The sequence below is a fragment of the Hemicordylus capensis genome, chromosome 2, assembly GCF_027244095.1.
Source record: "Hemicordylus capensis ecotype Gifberg chromosome 2, rHemCap1.1.pri, whole genome shotgun sequence".
Classification (NCBI taxonomy): Eukaryota; Metazoa; Chordata; class Lepidosauria; order Squamata; family Cordylidae; genus Hemicordylus; species Hemicordylus capensis.
Window position 1 is genome coordinate 419037390 of NC_069658.1, and position 22083 is coordinate 419059472.

Genomic DNA, 22083 nt, shown 5'->3' on the forward strand with positions numbered 1-22083 from the left:
GGTCCCCTTAGCTACCATTCTTAGAAGACTACAAAGGGGCGCATGATATAGCCATAACTGGAGGAGGTCAGGGGCTGAGGTTTGAAAAGGTCATTAAGGCTCTCCAGCCTTACATTTTCCTTCAGAAGTCAAGTACTGTTGGTAGGAGAAGATTGGTAGTGGTGGGCAATCCGTTGTCTGTCAGGGAAGCTTCCCTGTCATTGCTGGTCTTCTCACAAGGGAGCCCCTGATAAGCTTATAGGGAATTCCAAGGTTTCCCAGCAGAGTTTGAAAACCCCTGCTATAACAGACTGAAGGTAACACAGGATGGGGTAGAGAGAGCTCAGCACTGGTAAGATTCTGCTTTATGAATGTACAATACAGAAACAGAGAGACTGACTCCACTTTAAAGCTAGAGTCTAATTTTTAACCCCCTTGCTCAGGGCAATGAGAAACTCTGCTAGACTCTACCCTTCTACAGGTGAAACTCGAAAAATTAGAATATCGTGCAAAAGTTCATTAATTTCAGTAATGCAAATTAAAAGGTGAAACTGATATATGAGATAGACGCATTACATGCAAAGCGAGATAAGTCAAGCCTTAATTTGTTATAATTGTGATGATCATGGCGTACAGCTCATGATAACCCCAAATCCACAATCCCAGAAAATTAGAATATTGTGAAAAGGTTCAACAGTCTAGGCTCCAGGTGTCCCACTCCAATCAGCTAATCAATCCATAACACCTGCAAAGGGTTCCTGAGCCTTTAAATGGTCTCTCAGTCTGGTTCATTAGGAATCACAATCATGGGAAAGACTGCTGACTTGACAGTTGTGCAGAAAACCATCATTGACACCCTCCATAAGGAGGGAAAGCCTCAAAAGGTAATTGCAAAAGAAGTTGGATGTTCCCAAAGTGCTGTATCAAAGCACATTAATAGAAAGTTATGTGGAAGGGAAAAGTGTGGAAGAAAAAGGTGCACAAGCAGCAGGGATGACCGCAGCCTGGAGAGGATTGTCAGGAAAAGGCCATTCAAAAGTGTTGGGGACTTTCACAAGGAGTGGACTGAGGCTGGAGTTAGTGCATCAAGAGCCACCACACACAGACGGATCCTGGACATGGGCTTCAAATGTTGTATTCCTCTTGTCAAGCCGCTCCTGAACAACAAACAACGTCAGAAGCGTCTTACCTGGGCTCAAGAAAAAAAGAACTGGTCTGTTGCTCAGTGGTCCAAAGTCCTCTTTTCTGATGAGAGCAACTTTTGCATCTCATTTGGAAACCAAGGACCCAGAGTCTGGAGGAAGAATGGAGAGGCACACAATGCAAGATGCTTGAAGTCCAGTGTGAAGTTTTCACAGTACGTGTTGATTTGGCGAGCCATGTCATCTGCTGGTGTTGGTCCACTGTGCTTCATTAAGTCCAGGGTCAACGCAGCCGTCTATCAGGAGATTTTGGAGCACTTCACGCTTCCTTCCGCAGACGAGCTGTATGGGGATGCTGACTTCATTTTCCAGCAGGATTTGGCACCTGCCCACACTGCCAAAAGTACCAAAACCTGGTTCAATGACCATGGGATTACTGTGCTTGATTGGCCAGCAAACTCGCCTGACCTGAACCCCATAGAGAATCTATGGGGCATTGCCAAGAGAAGGATGAGAGACATGAGACCAAACAATGCAGAATTGCTGAAGGCTGCTATTGAAGCATCCTGGTTTTCCATAACACCTCAGCAGTGCCACAGGCTGACAGCATCCATGCCACGCCGCACTGAGGCAGTAATTGCTGCAAAAGGGGCCCAAACCAAGTACTGAATACATATGCATGCTTATACTTTTCAGAGGTCCGATATTGTTCTATATACAATCCTTGTTTTATTGGTTTCATGTAATATTCAAATTTTCTGGGATTCAGGGATTCAAATTTTCTGGGATTCAAATTTTCTGGGATTACAGGTTTCACCTGTAATCAGGGTTATCCTGGCTACCTCTCGGCCAAGCACTACAGCACTATTATAATGCAGCATCCAAAACCAAACACTGCTCCTTCTAGCCTGGTTTTAGTTATATTAAGTCTCTCCCTACTACTCAAAGCTCAACCTGCAGATAAGAGATGTGCACGAACCAAGGTCCATGCCCCAGTTCAAAGCCAAACCGGTCTGAGTGCGCTGCCTGCCAACCACACAAATGGTGTCTGCGCATGCGTTGCACGCAGGCTGTTGAGGAGAGTGCCGCCACCGCGACAGGAAGCTGCCTGGAGCGATGGACAAGCAGTACTGCTGTACTCACTTTTAGATGTCCCCCCGCCCCCCACCGCTGCACTTGAACCGTCGAACTGGTTCCTCAGCAACCCAAATCGGTTCGGCTTTGAACCGGAACATGAACCTTAGTTCTTGCACATCTCTAGTTGCAGATAGTTGGATGGCTGTGCCACTACGCCCATCAACATGTTCAGTTCAGACAACAAAATGTAGCATATTCCTCAAAGAAAATGACATCATTCTGAGGTGTAAAAGTTACAGCTAAAGTTAGTGGAGCTCTGCTCTGCTTATCCAAATTTGCAAAAGAAGAAAGAAGTACACTTATTTGATACCTTTGTATCCTGTACTTTCTCCAAAGGGCAGTGTGGTTCACGTGGGGTTCCCAAGCCAATCTGCCATGCTGATAAGGACTCAGACCTTTTTTGCTTGAGACATGGAATTACACCAGGAGAATCCTGTATTTTTGCTTTGTTTCCTGGTTCTTTTTATACTGAATGTACGTAAATATATTTTGAGCGGCATAAGAGCTAAATGCATCATTGAAAGAATTACAGAATCAATCCCAACCCTTCTATACACTCTCCACAGAAGTAGCTCACAACTTCTTCACACAAATTCCATAAAAACATCAAACACATCTTTATCTTCCCCTAGAACTACTCATTTCAGAATGAATTAAAAAAGATAAGGGATATGATTTGCTTGTTGTCTTGTCCTCTGATGGTGCCTAATACTTAAGATAAAACTAATTTTGAAAGGTCAAAAGGAGATAATTTAGTCTTTTCCCCCTTGACCTGAGAAATGGTTTTGAATAGTCTAAAACAAAACCAATGGTTCGGCATTAAAACTTTGGAGTGCTCCATTTTTATCTGAATTCAGCTTTTTCAAACCTGAGAAATCCTTCTTCAAGCCCAAGCTTGGAGATGCACACCAGCATCCTACAGTATTTTGATCAGGGATCAGAGACAGGGCTTTTTCTGTTGTAGTCCCCCACCCCAAGAGTCCCTCTTCAGAAAAACTTCTCAGACAGTTAAATTATGGTGGTTGCATTCTAATGCTTTAACCTTCAGCATGCTTTTAAACTTCTTTTAGTGATAATATCGCTATGGTTTGTTGCTGACAGCTTTGGATTTATTTTGTGGGCCACTTGGAGACAACGCTGTGGTTTTCAAGTGGTTTGGGGGAGGAATCCTGGAGTTCTGGGGAAGAGTGAAAAGGCCCCCAAAGACCCCTCATTTGCCATTAACAATCTTCCCTTGCGAAACACCTTCACAGGGGAGTGTTGGGGAAATGTTTTCCCAACAGCTTTTCCTCTGCAGGCAAATTGATAACAAACAAATCGTCACTCTGCTGCTCAAAAAACACCCACATACACAGCTCAGTGTTTTCTTCACTAGGCAATCACACACTGACAGAGGTGCTGAGTTCTATATGTGGCAGTGAAGAAGAATGGGCAACTTGTACAGTCCCATGGGCCCTCTTGGATATCCCTCTAAGTGAAAGGCCACTACGTAACCTGTATAATTGCCTGCTATTAACATAATTTGCAGGGAATGCTCAGGCACTGCAGATGGCTGTGCAGCAAAACCCGGGTTTTCAGCCTCTGATCTTACATCGTAAGTCTGAGCCCTGGTGCAAATAAGGTCTGGCCAGGTGCTGTGTCACTGATGCTATGTACATTTCAATAGCATGCAGTACCCCAGGAACTTTGTTCCTCCAGCTGTTATTGGACTACAGCTCCCATCATCCCCTGGCAACAGTCAGGGAGGATGGTAGCTGTAGTCCAACAACAGCTGGAGGAACAAAGTTGTGCACCCTTGCAGTACCCATTGTATCTGCAAACTCTGTTGCTAACTCCAAGAACATGCATGTTCTCCACATGTGTGTCAATCAATCAACCTTTATCACAGTCATAGACCAGCATACTCCACATGTGTGAATTCCTCAGCAACATTTTGCAAATTCAGCCAAGATGAATGGCCACTAAATTCAGCAGAAGCCTTTCCATTGGCTTTCACAGGCTTTGATTACAGACACAGGAATTTAAGATGCAACCAGAGTAGGATTCCATTGTCTATGTATTAAAACTTCAAGAGAAGCAACAATATTAGCAGCATACAAGAAGAATCTATCTATGTGGTCGCTAAGCGTCAACACCAACTTGATGACACTTAATCAAGCAAGCAAGCAATTACTCAATCACAAGAAGAAGCTCAAAAGTCCACTAAAACAACAGAAGAAGTGGGCTGGTTTGGATGGTAGGTAGGGTTGCCAACTCTGACTGAAGCCTATCCCTGGAGATCCCTGCCCGCTCCCTGCACCACAATATCAAGCCAGCAATATATTCTCCAGGATGTTTCTCAACAGGGCTTTTAAAGCCCTTTAACTCACATCTCCTCCGGAATGGAGGGGGTGCGTTCACATACTGGCCAGATTTACCCCAAGGTCCCTGCCAGTTATCGGGGAGCAGTTCACACACAATTCAGGTTTTTCACAGCACATTGGAGTGTAGGACAATTTATATCCGGGGTTAAAAAAAATCCACTATGTGTGTCGGGTTTGTTTGGTTTTTTGACAACTCTGAGTTTGCAGCAAAGCCTCCCAGTCAGGGGCGTAGCAAGGTTGGAGTGGGCCCAGAGACAAGATTTTAAAATGGGCCCCTCACTGATACACACACACACACACACACACACACACACACACACACACACTTCACAATATATAGTGCACTCACACTCACATCCCCATTATGAATACAGTGAATATCTAGTGCACATTGAATCTAGTGTTTTTACTCTCTGCTCCTGCCGATCTCCAAGAGACTCAACATAATTCATAGGGGGTGCAACATGGGCAGGTGGGGAGTCATGTGACATGCCTCTGGGGGGCCCTCGAGGCAGTGGGGCCCCAAGACGACTGTCTCCCCTTGCCTAATGGTAGTTACACCCATGCTCCCAGTAAACTCACGGTGAAGTCCCTGGACTGCTTTCAATAAACACCTCAATTCCTCGAGAGACTGGGCCATTCCTGGAGGGTTGGCAACCCTAAAGATACGACCAAGCTGGCTCCCACCCACACATGACTGGGTTGGCAAGAACCCAACTGCTTCCACTCTCAGCATGCCGTTCCCATTCTCTTAATTGCATATTTTGATCATGTGTGACCCATGTGATGAAGCAAAGGAGAAAGGCGCCATGGCAGGGGGAATGGGATATGCTCATGCACATCTTTAGTCACAGGCTGGCGGGAGCTGGCTCAGATATATCGTCTGAACTGGCCCCATGTGTTTCACGACAACAGGGATATAGCTATCATGACGACAACCAACTTCTGTCAACAACACAGCCTGGGAAACCACACATTCACTAGTCCTGTAATAATCTTTGTGCTTTTTAAGTAAAATAATATAAATATACAAATACATCTAGTAAAATAATATAAATATATATTTTAAAAGGAGCCCCAAAGCAATAAAAAGGAAAAAGAAACCCCACAAATGCTGAACCTCAATTTCTACACAAAGGTTCGGTGTTTTCAAATAGATCTGTATATTCTTACTATCCTATAAAGAAAATGCCCACGTCGTAAAAGCCGTTGCCACACTGTATTTGATAGCAGATGAACAGTTAATAACTTCCAAGTCATCGTTTCTGGGGTTGTTGGTTTTTGTGAAAATCAGTTTCATTTTGTTGTTTTATTTTTATATTCAGTTTTTTAAAATGTATATGCTCTTGAGCTGCAAAACTTTGGGAAAGGGAACTAAATTATACTGACTAACAGCCTAATGAAGCAGGAGACTAAAGGTGCTCTGCAGGGGTGTGCTAAGAGCCTGCCCACTACTCCCTCTGCCGTCCTGCATGTGCACCATTGCACCACAGAGCACACACTTCCAGGCACTACTCACACTCCAGATGCACACAGCTGAGGTCAAGGCACTTTCAAAGCACAAGAAGTGCTCCGAAGTCTTAGTCGTGTGGCACAACAGCACACATGTAGGAGAACTGGGGGGGGGGGGAGCAGGCATCTGCAGAGCCACTTGCCAGTTCGCCTGTGACGAGTGCCCCCAGCCTTCTGGCAAGTAGGATATCCAGCACCAAACAGAACTCCTCCTCCCCATGCAACCAGGGCAGACTATGCTTAGTTAAGGGGACAAGTCATGCTTGCTACCACAAGTCCACTCTCCTCTCCTTCTTCATTTCAGAAGTTAAACAAAATTAACAGTGCTTAAGTTCTAAAATGGGAGGTGCTGGTGTTCCCTGGCAGCCACTACTTGTAACCTTAAAGTTTCTCCTTTAACTGCAGTTAGGTCACTCAGTGGTGAGGGACAGGCACTCTGCATATGCTCAAAAGCACTTTCCCTTATTATTACTTCCATGTGCTGCAGGCATACATTGCAAACAAGATTTTAGACTAAAGCCAGGTGAATCAAAGAAAGGTTTGAGCATTACTCTTAAGTATGAGAGGAATGTATGAATTCATTCTCTCTCTCTCTCTCTCTCTCCTGCAATCAGAGCAACTTCAGTGACAGAAAACTTAACACTAGTTTGAAATTCCAACAGTGCTGCCAGCCACGGGGCATGGAAATCATGCAGACAACTGACCCATAAAAGAGGTTGCAAATGAACTTTGGCAGGTGATCATTAAAAGGTGAGCGGCCTTCCATGGTCTCCAAAAGGGAATGATGAAGGATTACTGTGTCCTAATTATTTTCCCTCTCTCTCCATCATCATGTGGTTTGTGCATGTAGTGTGTGCAAAATAGAGAAAGAGATGAAGCACAGTCCTCCAAGAAACCACACAGCCTCAGAATACACATGGGGTTGAAAGAACCTCAAAACACCCTGAACCTAGAAAGTATACACAGCAGCAGAGAGGCAACGGTGTCACCTCCCCACTAATGTCTTCGCTTTCCACAGGCAGGGAGTGTTTTGATGTGGCAGTGCTTGCAACACTATGGGGATTTCAAAGCCCAGCCATATATGGTTGCATCGAGTAGTGTTGTGCCATGAATATATGATGCTGCCTTCTCACCCACTATTTTCACACCATTGGTCCTTCTCACCCAGTACTGTCTATTCTGCCTGGCAGAATACAGCTCTCCAGAGTCTCAGAGAGTGGTCTTTCCTTTTAGAAAGGCTTTTAGATGGAGATGCTGGGATTGAACCTGGGACCTTGTGCATGCAAACGATGTTCCTTTCTCTGAACATCTGAATTATCTCTCCAGCAACAACAACAAAGTTGGATGAAGACTGTTTAAAAATGCATTTTCCAAGAAGCAAAGAAATGTTTTTCTTCCCCTTGGGGCAAACCTACATAGTGAGCCAGGTCTCACGATCAGTGAGATCTGGTTTGGAAAGGTAAGCGGGGAGAACGGCTAAGCCCGCTCTCCCCACAGACAAGCAGGGCAGGAGCCCTGGGCAGCTGGATTGGCCGCCCACACAACTGCCAGCTCCATGACGGAGCCGGTGGGGGCTGGGGAGTTCTGGGGCCGCGCGGCTCCCGGAAGCTCCAGCATGCCCTGTGCAAGCGCGCAGGGCATCCTGGAGAGACCCCCGAGCCAGGAGGCTGCTTTTCAGCCTCCCACCGGGCGGTCTACTCATGAGTAGCCACGGCACGGAGCCATGCTGCGGCTACTCACGATTTTTAAAACCGGGTTTGCAGAGCACTCACTCTGCAAAACCGGTTTAAGGGGAGGGTTGCTTTGGTGGGTTAACTGCCTGCGAGCCCAGTGGTTCCCACAGTCAGGAGAAATCAAGCTAGGCTCCCCTAGCCCGATTTCTCCTGATCGTGGGAATAGCCTCAGTATAAGACTAACACAAGCATATGTTGGTCTTATAATGCGAGAGAGAGGCATTTGCAGGGGGAAATCTGCAAGCTCCCCCCTGCAAAAAGTCAGGAATGTGATGCTTACTCTTTCCCATGGCCACTGATTTTTAATTTGTGTCGTCCCCCGTCCCCCCGCCATACTTTGGGACTGGAAATAAGTCCAGTTGGGGAGGGAAGGAAGGCAGGCAGGCAGGCAGGGCCTCCGGGCACATTTGCAGGGGAAAATCAGAGGGTGAAGGCTTAACCACTCCTCCTGTCCCCACTTACTGATTCTCCCCCAAAGTGCCCACCCACTCCCAGCATTACCTCAGCAAATGCAGATTTCGGAAGACGTAACTTCACCCTTAGAAACGGTTTGCATTGTTTCCTATCAGCACTGCCTCACACATTTTCAAAGTATACACCAAACACAGTTTATTAATCCACTTAAAAACACAGTGTACATATGCAGCAAACGTAGCTTTTCAAACACACATATGGCAGAGGCACGTGTGCCTCTGTCATACGTGCGTGATTAGGTGTGGCTCTCTGCCATGTGCAAGAGAAGGAAAGATCAGAAGGCATCAATGTAGAAAGAGGACCTCAGCAGAGGGAGCTGCCTTCCACAGAGTCAGACCATTGGCTCAGTATTGTCCACAGTGGCTCTCCAGGGTTCCAACCAGGGGTCTTTCCCAGCCTTACCTGCAGACGCCAAGGACTGAGCCTGGGATCTTTTGTGTGCAAAGCAGATGCTCCACACAGCAGAAGCCAGTTTATCGGTCCAACGAGTTTCAAGTCTATTTCAAGTCTATTGCTCAGGGGCACCCGATTAGCCTCTTTTCAAAAAATGACCCAAATATCTTCCATACCATCTCAAAATAGCCCCTGTGTGCACCTCTCTCTACATTCCCCATCATGTACACACTTGGTGGAAAACACGTTTGTCACTGTATCACATGTCAAGTAGCCCTTAGAAGTCAAACCAAAAGAAGTCTTTAATCACAAAGAGCAGTGCTTACAACAGAAAGAAACTGCTGGGGAGCTGGTTCAGACATGCACATGCATCACTTGATTACTCAGTGGTGAATTACTGCTAATCAAATTCACATGACATGTATCCACTGAAAAACACAGCATCTGAGTTGACTCCAGTTAATTTAAAAATTATATCTGTGATAGCCCATTCTCACAGGCAAGACAAGAGATGAGCATGCACGTATGAAATCAGACCTATTTTCAGAAAAATAAAGCTATCAGATGAATGCATACATTCCACTCAGTAAGTGACAAAAAGACCGCTCATAGCTTTTGTTTTGAACTGACAAGAAATGCTATTTCTTAGACTCTGTGTTGGGGTTCGCGTGCTATTCTTCTCTCCTCTCCCAATGCTATTCATTCAGTGTATTTATTTTGTTTTCTTATCTGATGGTTTTCGACAATAGTCTTGTGTTCCCAATATGGATGGCCATCCTAGGACAGGAGTGGTTTCCTGCTCCAGAGAGCTACTTCTTGTTCCAGCAAAAATGTCAGATTAGCAAAAAAAAAAAAAAAACCTGGGGAGAGTGAACTACTTTATATTATTTTAGGGTAGGTGTCACTGTAGGCATTTTTGATGGATCCTTGACTTGTTGAAAAATGCTTATTGAAAAGTTCTATAGAGTTTAAGAACCTTCGAGAGTTACCAGGTGACCTGTAGTTTACATGATTTCTCTAATTCTTAACAGCATGGCCATAGTGTACAAAATGATGGTTCACTTTTTTTAACTGATTGACAGATTGAATTTTTAAATGCCTAGCTTACTTCTTAATATAAATGCATAAAACTGTTTTAAAATTTCATTTCAGAACATCACAATCTCATAGCCCTTTTCAATGTAACACTCCAAGCTCAGCTCATTAATAGGCTTTGAAATCACATGAACACTTCCACATGAAAACATTAGGTGGGAACTACAACTTTATGTCTAAAAAGGTTCCTGTCAGCTGATGTCCTGTTCACAAATACGGTTCTAGAAAGGTTTCATGGATTACTCATTCCTCCCTTAACAGTTCTATGTGAAGTCCCTCATGCGGGGGCTTTAGAAAGTCAAGTTGGAAATGAATAGTATCTCTGCAACAGAGTAGTGTATGCCCAAATGAATATCTGCCAAGCTAACACAAATGAAGGGGTGCATTTGAAGGAAGAATCAGCTGCTTGGGGGGAGGAAAGCTTAACTCCTGCCTTTCTCTCCCAATTTTCCCCTGCAAATCCCACCATTAAGGCTGCTTTTCTTCAGCTGGGTTTACTTCAAGTTTCAAAGCCCAGCTATAAAAACAACCAAGCAAACAAAATCAACCTGAGGAGACATTTGCAGGGGAGAATAGTTAACATGAAGCTGAGATTGTCAAGCTGAGTTCAAATCTTAGATTACTGATCTCGGTTTCATCTCAGTTTGGCTAAGTGCAAATCTGGTATTTCCAAGAAATCCTGAGTCCACACAACAAGTTCCTAACATGGGAGTACATGTGGGACAGGAATAACTAAATTCCCAGTAACTTGACATTAGGGCAATCATGAGAATCAGCCTTTAGTTGTACAAGGCAAACAAGGGTTGAGAACCTTGTTTCCCTCACAACATTTCACCTTCAATCCATGAGCCCAAAAGTTTACATCAGAAATGACTTCCAGTGTCCCTAGCTTTTGTAATCCAGATTGGTAATCCTCTCTCTAATCAGTAATACTGTCATTGTGAAGAAGATATTTGGTATAAACTAGAACACATAACTACTGGCACAGGGTTTTGTTTCTTTTATGTTTTCTATGTGTGGTTGTATCACTACAATCACACACAATAAAGATCATTCAAAACATGTGGGGAATGCTAGGACTTTCTATAGATCTTCAGGCATCTGTTAGTGTTTGTTATTAATATTGAGATGTTGCTCTTCTCAAGTTGACCTAGAAACTTTAAAGAGATTAATGGAATTCTAGCAGGAGCCAAGATCCCTTGGGAGCCAGTTCCCATACCACATGGTAATGTCTGAATTCAGGAAACACCCCCCACCCCCGCTAGAGCCAATGCTGTAGTTCCTTACCACAAGAACACTGGCTGGTAGTCATGAATTTTGAGGATGATATTCAGATGGTGATTGGTCCAGGATCCATGTGGGTGGAGCCAAACATTACTAGAATGTCATGGGAAGAAGCCACTAGGGCTCTCTCAAGACTAGTGACATACAAAATGACTTTGAAATTACATAGGACTTACTTTCAATTAAATGTGTTTAGAATTGGGGTATGAAAGGAGATATGTGTCCTACCACCTAGGTGCTACTCACTCCCCCAGTGATGCCAAAATAAAAACAGTAAGAAGCTCTCTTCTGCTTGTTTGACTGGGTATCCTTGAATGTCACTACTGAAGCTCATATGGCTGATTTACCTGGCTGGACTGGACTCTGCATGCAGTTTTGAGATACCATGGTTGGATGGACCGATGTGGATGCCCTGCTGCTGAGGTCCATGACAGAAGGTGTTGCTGAGGTAGCCTGCTGGATTGCTGGTTGATGGGGGCTGTGGTCATGCTGGGCTGGGCTGGGCGGAATGCCATTCTCGGAGAGAAACTCTTCCAGGTCCATGTATTCCAATTGGAAAGTGTCACCATCATACGGAAGTGTCTTGTCCCATAATGTAGGACCCAGAAAAGCAGACTGTGGGACAGTGCCATTGGAATTGTCATCGTCCAGCTTTTTTTCTTTGTCTTTTTCTTTACAAAATGCTAAAACACAAAAAGCGAGGAGAGGGGAGAGAAAAGTCAGTATTTCCCCAAAGATATCTGGCAATGCTTTCCTGCTAAAAAAAAGCCCCCAAGAGCCCGTCCTTTCGCAATTACTAGGAGATCTTAGTAATCAGTTAGATGTCCCCTGCTAACTGAACAAAGAGGAACCTTTTTAAAGTGGTGATTCTCTTTATTGAGCAGGGGGAGAGTAACTGGCCCTATCCACCCCCAGCACAGCATCCCTTTGGTCGCTGTTGCTGGTGTCAATCTTATGTTTCTTTTTAGATTGTGAGCCCTTTAGGGACAGGGATCCATCCTATTTATTTATTATGTATTTCTCTATGTAAACCACTTTAGGAACTTTTGTTGAAAAGCAGTATATAAATAACTGTAGAGAAAGAAAGAAAGAAAGAAAGAAAGAAAGAAAGAAAGAAAGAAAGAAAGAAAGAAAGGTAGTAGTAGTAGAAGTAGTAGTAGTAGTAGTGGTAGTAAAGAGCTTTCATCTCAGAATGTTAAGATTGTGAGCCCTTTGGGGACAGGGATCCATCCTATTTATTTATTATGTATTTATCTATGTAAACCGCTTTGGGAACTTTTGTTGAAAAGTGGTATATAATTAGTAGTAGTAGTAATTGTAATTGTAGTAGTAGCAGCAGCAGCAGAGATCTTCCATCTCAGACTTTACATTTGGTATGGAATTAAGAGCTCCAGAAGAATATTCATACTCATTAAATCTATGCATGATTTCTGCCTCTCTTTTTAATTAGCAATTCATCTGTTTTCTTGGCTTGGAGCAAATGTGAGCTTCAAACAGTGCTCCAAGATTTCAACAGAGCACTCAACCCAGAAGTCAAAAGAGGGGAACAGAATTGCCTATAAGGATACTATCTACTGGGAAGTTCTCTTGAGTAAGTCCTATTGAAATTATTATTTATTATTATTATTATTTTTACATTTATATCCCGCTCTTCCTCCAAGGAGCTCAGAGCAGTGTACTACATACTTGAGTTTCTCTTTCACAACAACCCTGTGAAGTAGGCTAGGCTGAGAGAGAAGTGACTGGCCCAGAGTCAACCAGCTAGTTTCATGGCTGAATGGGGATTTGAACTCGGGTCTCCCCGGTCCTAGTCCAGCACTCTAACCACTACATCACGCTGGCTCTCTTATGAAACCCATAACCCACATTCAGCATACAGACACAATAACCCATTTGCAGTGCTCCCATTCATTTCAATGAGGCTTAGAAAAGGAGAACTTCTCAATTGACTGTATATTTTACTTTACTACTGAGATTTTAAATATTATATTCAAGTTCTAGATACAAAACCCAATTCTCCAAGACACACACACACACACACACACACACACACACACACACACACAGAGATATGGATAATTCATAGTTTAAAAACTGTAGAACCTGGCTCATAATATGAAGCTATAATATTGTCTGTAATGGTAGACAGAAAAATAAATATTCAGCATTAAAATTCCAAATATGGCAAGTTCTGCTAGAATATATTAGAAATAAAGAGAATACAACTAAACAATTCTACAAACGGAGATGTCCACAAATGAAAATATTAAGAAAATGTGAAGATCAAAATAGGCAGGTGTGAGTCAAAGGTCATTTACATAGAATTAAGACCCAGATATTTCTGTGAAACTACCCAACAAGAAATCATGCTTAGAGGGTTGTTTTTTTAAATTCAATTGAACATCATGGGGCAGAGGATCAAACCCCACATTCCAGAGGAGATCCACAACTAAATCTCCCAACTTTTAAAACTGAATTGCAGAAACGAAGCAGGAGAAGAGAAATCACATGTGCCATTTCACCCCATCTAAATCAGCCCCAACTGCTGTTTGTCCTTCCTGGGGCAAAGAGCAGGAAGGGGCTAGCATTTTTTACTGAGAAAATGATGAGGTTAGACATCCCACCCCTCTGCCACTGCAACTAATAAATTCAGTCTCTCACAGCTGTATTTCAACATTTCTTAAAAAAGAAAATGTCATGAGAACCAATCTTAGATCTCCCATACAACTACTAGTTTGGCCTCACTTTCATGTAAATTAAGTTTAGGATTGTGATATAAGAAAATCTATCGCTTAGCTAAAGAGACCCCTAAGTAAGATTTAGCAAGCTTCTCAAAAGACATGGAGAGGAAGCCAACACCTGACTGATCTGATTCCCTGAAGATTTACAGACTGTTTTTAGGACTGGAAAAGGCTTCACGTGTCAGGAATTGACCATTTATGGTTTGCCATGATTTAGTATTTTGTTTTTGTACTTTTCTCCCAGATATATTGGCTTTAGAAAAATTAATAACCTGTGGCTGCCATGCGATGCTCACTTACTTGGGAGTAAGCCCAGCTTCACACAGTGGAACTTGCTTCAAAGTAAACATGCATAGGATCACCCTGCATAGCAAGTGTACAGACATCACTAATCTGAAATACAGCATTGGCAGTCCACAATGTTGTCTAGAAAACCACAGAGAAATCATGAGTACAGTACTGTGCAGTCTATGCCTATTAATTGACATTGTTGCTATGGATTTTAACTGGATGTGGATAAAAACCTTTATGTTAAACACACAGAGAGATTATCTCATACATTCTGAAAACCACAGGAAGATATTGAATAAAACTGTACTAATGTATTTAAAACAAGTTTTGCAACTTTTCAGTTATTGAATTTATTTAGTACGGGCTCCGTTCTGTTATGTGCGTATTTGCAACATGTCGGGATGATATTACGTGTACCTCCATCTCTTCAGCCTTTTTTCATTTTTAAATCTGTAGCATATCAGCTTGAGGTGGTGTGTGTGCACACAGGCATAAACACCCTTGAGAGAGAATTTGAATATTCTTTGGCTGCCTGCAGTCCTAAGCACACATTTTCCTAGAAGCAAGTTTCACAGCAATCAAAGGGTTTGACTTCCAAGTAAAAGGAGTGTAGGAGTCCATTGATATTTAAGACTACTGAAAAAAATTCACACCTTAATTCTATTTTAGTCACCTTCAGAAACAGTGCTCTTGCCCTTTTTTAACTTGCAGGAGAAAATCTCAGATAAGATAAAGAACAAACTAATTCATGATTAGATTTATGATATAAGAGTAAACTAGTTAAAGTCCACTCTTGTTTTACTCAGAAGGGAATCCCATAATGTCCAATGTGCATAATCCTATGTATACTTATTCTGGAATACGTAGGATAGGGCTGCCCAATTGCAATCGTGAGTAAACTCATTGAACTGAGTACGATTTACTTCCGAGTAAGCATGCATATATTGGAGATGCAAGCCTAGAATCCTCAATGCATTAAGTACCACGGAGACTTGCTTCGGAGCAAGCATGTTTAGGATTGTGCTACACGGAGATTCCCCACGGTTTGCCTTACTCGCCAAACTTATTTAGAAGTGGTTTTGCACTGGAAATGCACGTTCGCACACTGCACCTCCTACCCAGCCCGACTGCTGCTTCGACAAAATTGCGCGCTGCTGAAATGCATCGCGCAAAAGGCAGACACATTGGACCGCGTGGGTAGGTGGGTGTAAGGGAGGGGGGGAACCACAACAAAATCTATTTTTCTCACTTCCCCCCACCTCGACTCTCACCGTCTTCGTGATGCAGCGGTAGCTTAAGCGGGTTTTCCAGCAAAGACTTCAGCACCCCGTAGGTTGGAGGTAGAAAAGTTGGGTTCAAAGGAAGAGGTCGAGCCATATTCTCTCAATTTGTTTTTAATTCAGAAAAAACAGGGTGGGGGGGAATCCCAAATCAAGCTTTAGTGGATTAAAAATAAAAATAAATCACTGATCCTCGGGTGAAGTTACAGCGGACACAAGGCGGTCTTGCTCCAAGGGAATCGGGACGTCCTCTCTCGCTCTCTAAACCTCCCTTTGCATCAACAACAACATTAGCAACAGCAGGAGGAAATCTTAAAAAAAAACAAAAACGGGGCAACCCAGACAGCCAAGCAGTGCTTCTAGCGCACTCGCTCCGCCCAGCAGACCTGGGAACTTGCTGGGGCTGCCTCGGCTGCTCTCAGAACATTTGCACATCCATGTGCCGACACTGACAAGAATGACGTCAAAGCCCAGCACAGCTCCCCAGAGGCGGGGAGGGGAGGAGCCCGCCAGGCTCAAGGATCGGGTGGCGAGAAGTCCTTGGTTGCCGTCGCCGCCTCACTGCGTTTATTTTTGTGGGAAAAACTCCAGCGGCGGGAGAAGAAACCTCGGGGGGTGGGGGGCAGACGCAGATACACATACATAGCTGCTGGTTGGGGCTGAAATAGGGTTGCCAACTAGCCAGAAAGAAAGGCCTGGGCGGCTCTTCCGCCCTTAATACAGGTTCGTTAGGCCGATGAAATTTTTCATGGCAAGGACAGGAGCGAAACATTTCTATACTGTATTTACCTGAATCCAAGACTAGAGTTTTTGCAAGTTTTTTGATATTCGAAATCAGGAGGTCTTCTTAAATTCAGAGTCCTGTTCCTTTTGAGTAAATGCAAGTATAACCCGTATTTAATCTCTAATTTTAAGGGGGGTCATCTTAAATGCAGAGTCGTCTTCGATTCAGGTAAATACAGCATGGCATTTCTCACCCTTCTTCCTCCAAGGAGCCCAAGGCAACTTGCATGTTTCTCTTCCCACCACTGCCACACATTTTTTATCCTTACAACAACCCTGTGAGATAGCTTAGGCTGAGAGTTGGTGACTGGCACAAAGCCATCAAGTGAGCTTCATTGGAAAGTGGAGACTTTAATGTGGGTCTCCTCAGGCCTAGTTCACCACATTCCAATCCTCGGCGCTAGACACTACACCCATCACTTGCTGTTTGCTATCAAAGTACTGCTGTTAAAAGGTCAGCTACAGGGGCTGGTTCAAAATTTGGTACCCATACACGGCAGTGGCCCAAGATACTGTGCTGTCTGAGGCGAAGGCAATGACACTCCTTCCCACCCCCACCACACCACCATCGGTGGGTGGGGAAATTGAGGCTAATAATAATTATTATTTATTTGATTTCTATACCTCCTTTCCAAAAATGGCTCATTTTTCTCACACGGGGTGGGGGGGGGAGATGGCTCTCTGTCCCCAAAGGGCTCACAATCTAAAAGGAAACATGAGATAGACACCAGCAACAGTCACTGGAGGTACTGTGCTGGGGGTGGATAGGGCCAGTTACTCTCCCCCTGCTAAATAAAGAGAACCACCACGGTAAAAGGTGCCTCTTTGCCAAGTTAGCAGGGGTTGCTGCTGAAGCACTGCTGCTGAAGCCATGCTGCTGGAGCACTGATGGTGACATATGCGCACTCTCAGATTATGCCACCAAACCAGGCAGCGGTGACAGGGACGTCCCTAGCTCCAGTTGGGTAGGGAAGATGAAGTGTGCCCCAGCAGGGTGAGGAAAGGGAAATGAACAGTGTGCCCCAGTGGGGTGAAGGGGGGATGGTAGTAGCAGACAGTGGGTGCCAACCATGGTGGCAGAGGCTTGGCACAGTGCTGTCCCTTGCGCCCCTTTGTGCACTTCTACTTGAGGTGACTGCTTGTCTCCTTCTCATGGAAGGGGGCCATACGCTCAATTCCTGCTGGATTCCTGAACCCAGGATTCAGTAAGTGGAGGTGGTTTTCACTGTCATTGTGGGGTTGCCATCTTCCTGTCCATTTGGTATTTTTGCCTCCTACTGGTATTGGATATTTCATTGAATAAACCAGCTATTTAGAACATTCTCCCCCCCTCCCCTATTGATCCTACATCTTGACTTTCCAGAAACTTCGTCAGAGCTCTGCACTCTGACCTGCCAAACATGTGCTCCACCCCGATCAGTGAAGCCACCCTATCTCTGCCCAGTAGCCAGGTATTTCTAACTTACAAGTTAGCAACATGCAGCCTGGTATCATCAACCCAACAACCAAATTACCTATACAGTTGTCAAGCAGCCAACATTTGATTGGCAATCCAGCCAATAAAACTGGTATTTCAGGCAACCTGTACTGAACTCAAAAAGCCAGGAAGAGCATAAGAACATAAGAAAAGCCCTGTTGGATCAGGCTGAGGCCCATCCAGTCCAGCATCCTGCCTCACACAACGGCCAACCAGGTGCACTTGGGAAGCCTACAAGCAGAGGAAAGAGGACAGCTGCTCTCTAGTGTTCAGGGGCATGCCACCTCTGATCTTGATGGAAGTACTGGTATATAACTACCAAGGAAGGTTCATGCCAATGTGCAGCTGGACACATTTTATAACGTGCAAAAAAAACCACCCCAGAAAATGTGCAGTGGAAACAAGATTTGTGGGCAGTTGGGCCCATGGAGTTTAATAAGGACATACGTTGTTTCCTTATTAAATAGAGATGAATTCTGTTTCCTTTCACTCTCCATATTACCTTACAGATTCCTGCCACAATGTAAATGTTTAGAGGCAACCAGTTTCAGGTGCTGGGATGCAACCCCTGGTGAAGATCCACTCATCCCGATGGATTCTATCAATATTTCTGATGTCATAGCCACACTGTGTGTCCACAAACTTTTGAGCAGGATCTGGGATGCAGAGGGAAAAATGGACTCCATGCTTCTTATGGCTTTTGCTTGCTGTCCTACAGTTGAAGTATATGTTAAGGTTTCAGTCATTTGGACCCTCAGCACTACAGCACTTGTTCATTTTCTGCATTTCATCTATGTGAGATTCTGCAGATCAGTATTGGCTCAGTAGGACTTAATGTTGCTCTTGAAGAACATCTCCACCTTGTCCCTTACTCAGTCTTGGAACAAGAAAGCCAGCGCAGCTACTGCTACCTCCATGACCAAAGTCACCACATTTTCCTGTGCCACAGGGAAATTTCAGAAGGGCAGGCACTGAGCTCCTGCCCAGTCAGCAAAACCCAGAATGAACATCACCCCTCCAGAAAACAAGACAAGGACAACAAGGTCAAAGCCATGGAGATGGGTCCTTTTGGACCCCAACTAAGTTTTGCCCTGCTAACTGGGCAAAGAGGCACCTTTTACCATGGTGATTCTCTTTATTTAGCAGGGGGAGAGTAACTGACCCTATCCACCCCCAGCACAGTACTCCCAGTGACTGTTGCTGGTGTCTATCTTATGTTTTGTTTTAGAATATGAGTCCTTTGGGCACAGGGAGCCATCTTATTTATTTATTTATTATTTCTCTGTGTAAACCGCCCTGAGCCATTTTTGGAAGGGCGGTATAGAAATCGAAATAAATAAATAATAATTAAGTCAGACAACACACCCTTTTCACTCTAGGCCGAAAGACCAGCTCCAAGAAAGACAATTCCAGCCAAACAGAAGATTTTGTTGTAGCTAAACAGCAGGTACTGTATTTGTATCAACAGCTGACTTCAGCAGAATAGTAGAAACAGTACATCTTTTATTGAGCTGTGACTTTAAAAAGTGGTGATTCTCTTTATATTAAGCTGGAGGAGAGCAACTAGTGCCAGCTCCCTAGAAATCCCTAGATTTCAAGAATTTCAATGTTAGATTCAGAAGTTGACCCCCAACAACAGCCTTGCTGTAGCCTGATTAAAGAAGTTTCCACCAACTTAGGTGAAAGCACCCAGGAGCTGCTTTTCTGAAGCAAATACTTTTTAGCTTCTTTCCTGCTTTAAGAATTCCATTAGCTCGAGTTCCCCTGATAAAGACATCAAAAGCACTAGAAGATCCTAGGCGAGAGAAAACTGATTCAAGAAACTGCTGGGTCCCTGAGAGTGTGCGGCTGTCATTGGCAGGAGAGGAAATCTACTGGTGTGCCCACTGACCATGCTTGGTTTACAACCCCTCGTAAACTTATATTAAAGCATTCCTTTGCTCTCTCCCATCCTTCACGATGCCATTTTTCTTGCTTCATCTCTATCCCTGTCTTCTTCATTCATTTCCCCCCTCCCTCCCTCCTATTTTCTCTCTCTCCTTGTCTCTTTCTTCCTTTTCCTATTAATTGTCCTTCTCCCCTTCTTCTTCCTTTTAGAAAATTCTGGAGTAAGGGGATGCTTGTGAGATGCACCCACCACTTGTGCAGCAGGAAACAGAATAAACCTGGCAGTAAATTACAGATTTTGCTAGATTCCACCTATAAGCTAGCCACCTAATGGCACAGCAGTGAAATGACTTGACTAGCAAGCCAGAGGTTGCCGGTTCGAATCCCCGCTGGTATGTTCCCCAGACTATGGGAAACACTTATATCAGGCAGCAGTGATAAAGGAACAGAAGATGCTGAAAGGCATCATCTCATACTGTGCAGGAGGAGGCAATGGTAAACCCTTCCTGTCTTCTACCAAAGACAACCACAGGGCTCTGTGGTCGCCAGGAGTCGACACTGACTTGACGGCACACTTTACCTTTACCTATAGGCTGCCAGGTCACACACTATGTGGGGCACTATGAGAAAAGAGACATGGTGGGTCGTTGCCACCTAAGCTGTTCTTGCTATTGGGCTGCTGCTACCAGAGACGGTGATGAGAGAGAAAACAACCCTCTATTTGCACCACAGACACTGCCAAGAGAAGAGGGGCTCTCATGGGTTGAAGGGTGCCCACCAGAAGACCCCTCCTCAAAGTTGGAGCTGGTCCTGCTTCCCCCCAACCCCATCAGAATGGATGGTTGCCAACAAGAACCCCAACCCAAATGTAGGCTGTGCCACATTGATGTCTCCAAGGGATGGAACTTGAACTCACTCCTCTCTTATTTCCCAGGTGGTTGCTGGGAGCTTGCTCTTGTAGCTTCCATGCTTCATTGCGCATCCCTCCCCCTCACAGAAGCGGGGGATGAACAAACATTCTGTCTGCAGTGTTATGGAAAATGTCTATGGGGAGCCACAGTGGGACCATTGTGAACTTTTATCCTGGAATACTGCTGGATTCTTTACAAAAACCTCTTACCTGCAGCTTGTGCAGAGGGAGATGCTGTGACCTCATCTGGCTGCCTGGATGTGCATTGTGTGTGAAGGCTGTGTGTGTGTGCCGAGTTTGGCCAAGGCATGGGATGATTTGGCCATTGCCATGTGCTGAATGGTGATTTCTGTGCATGGGTGACATGGTGACATCACTGATGCACAACTTCATGCCTGGTGAGTGGGTGATGGTGGGATTTTCACGGATGGTTTGGCAACACCTGGCATGGTGTTGCTATGATAGCTTTTGTTTATGCAGCTACTGCTCCACTGATGACTGCATGCATAGAACTATCTATCTATCTGTCTATCTGTCTGTCTACCTATCGTATCTCTATACCACCTGATATGTACATCTGTAGGCGGTGTACAAAATTTAAAATATTTAAAAGTTAGAATCATGACTAGATTTAGGCTTGGCATTGCATCTGCTAGTACGGCAGGACCATGGGACTGGCCTGCCTGTTTCTAAGGTGCCACAGGATTTGAGAACTTTGTGACAGGCTAAGGCTGCAGTGCAGTCCTCTGCACACTTATCTGAGAGTACCATCCAGTGGACACAGTGGGACTGGCTGACTTCCAGATAAACATAACATGGGATTGCACTGCACAACAGTTTTTGTTCTGCAACATTATTTTCCTGTTTATCATTCAAGGTGGATCATGCAACCTCAAGATCCAAAGTAGTCAACAGGTATTCCAGAGATGTAGGAAAATAGGAAGCTGCCTTGTACTGAGGAAGACCATTATCCGTATTGTCTGTACTGAATGGCTGTAGCTTCTCCAAGATTTCAGGCAGGAATCTTTCTCAACCCTGCCTGGAGATGCCAAGGATTGCACCTGGGACCTTCTGCATTTAAAGTAGATGCTCCCCTACTGAGCTTTGGCCAGAATGAGGCAGGCAGAATGCATCCTTCATGTACCTTGTGGCAAATCATTATTGGGAGGATATTAAAGACCATTGTGTACACATTCATAAGGGGTTTCTTTATTTGGAGAGATTTGGGAGAGTACCATAAACAACACGGGCACAGTAAGTTACAAGCCACCCACTCAGTATGAACCACTAGATTAAATGTTTGTACACAGCCCTGGTGTGTTAAAATCCCAAATTGCTAGTTATTGGAGACTTTTAATGACATAAGTACAGGGCGATTGACACTAACGAGCAAAATGACTGGCACTGCTAGATACGGCACACAATTGTATTTCCATTTGATCTGAGCACAAATAAATATGGAAGGGAACCTTTATGAGGTGTAGCATTAAGAGAGGAAGAAAGTAAACAGAAATATAAACTCGGGGAGGAATGGAGAGTCTGGGAAATACTGATAAACAATATAAATCTGAGATTAGGATTAGAAAAAGGAAACCTTGAGAA

General features: G+C 44.3%; 1 protein-coding gene and 1 pseudogene across 2 annotated transcripts in view; both read right to left on the bottom strand.

Moving 5' to 3' along the window:
* Positions 1 to 15865, bottom strand: part of HLF (HLF transcription factor, PAR bZIP family member) — a 72071-nt gene extending 56206 nt beyond the window's left edge. For both annotated transcript variants that reach the window (XM_053295517.1, XM_053295516.1), the window contains exons 1-2: positions 15416 to 15865; positions 11460 to 11795 (exon numbers count right to left, since the gene is read on the bottom strand). In XM_053295517.1, coding sequence (XP_053151492.1) covers positions 11460 to 11795; positions 15416 to 15521 — 442 coding nt within the window. In that variant the 5' untranslated portion in view covers positions 15522 to 15865. The remainder of the gene's footprint in view (positions 1 to 11459; positions 11796 to 15415) is intronic.
* A 393-nt stretch (positions 15866 to 16258) lies between these two features.
* On the bottom strand, positions 16259 to 20546 carry LOC128344032 (tetraspanin-14-like; annotated as a pseudogene).
* Between the last annotated feature and the right edge of the window lie 1537 nt (positions 20547 to 22083).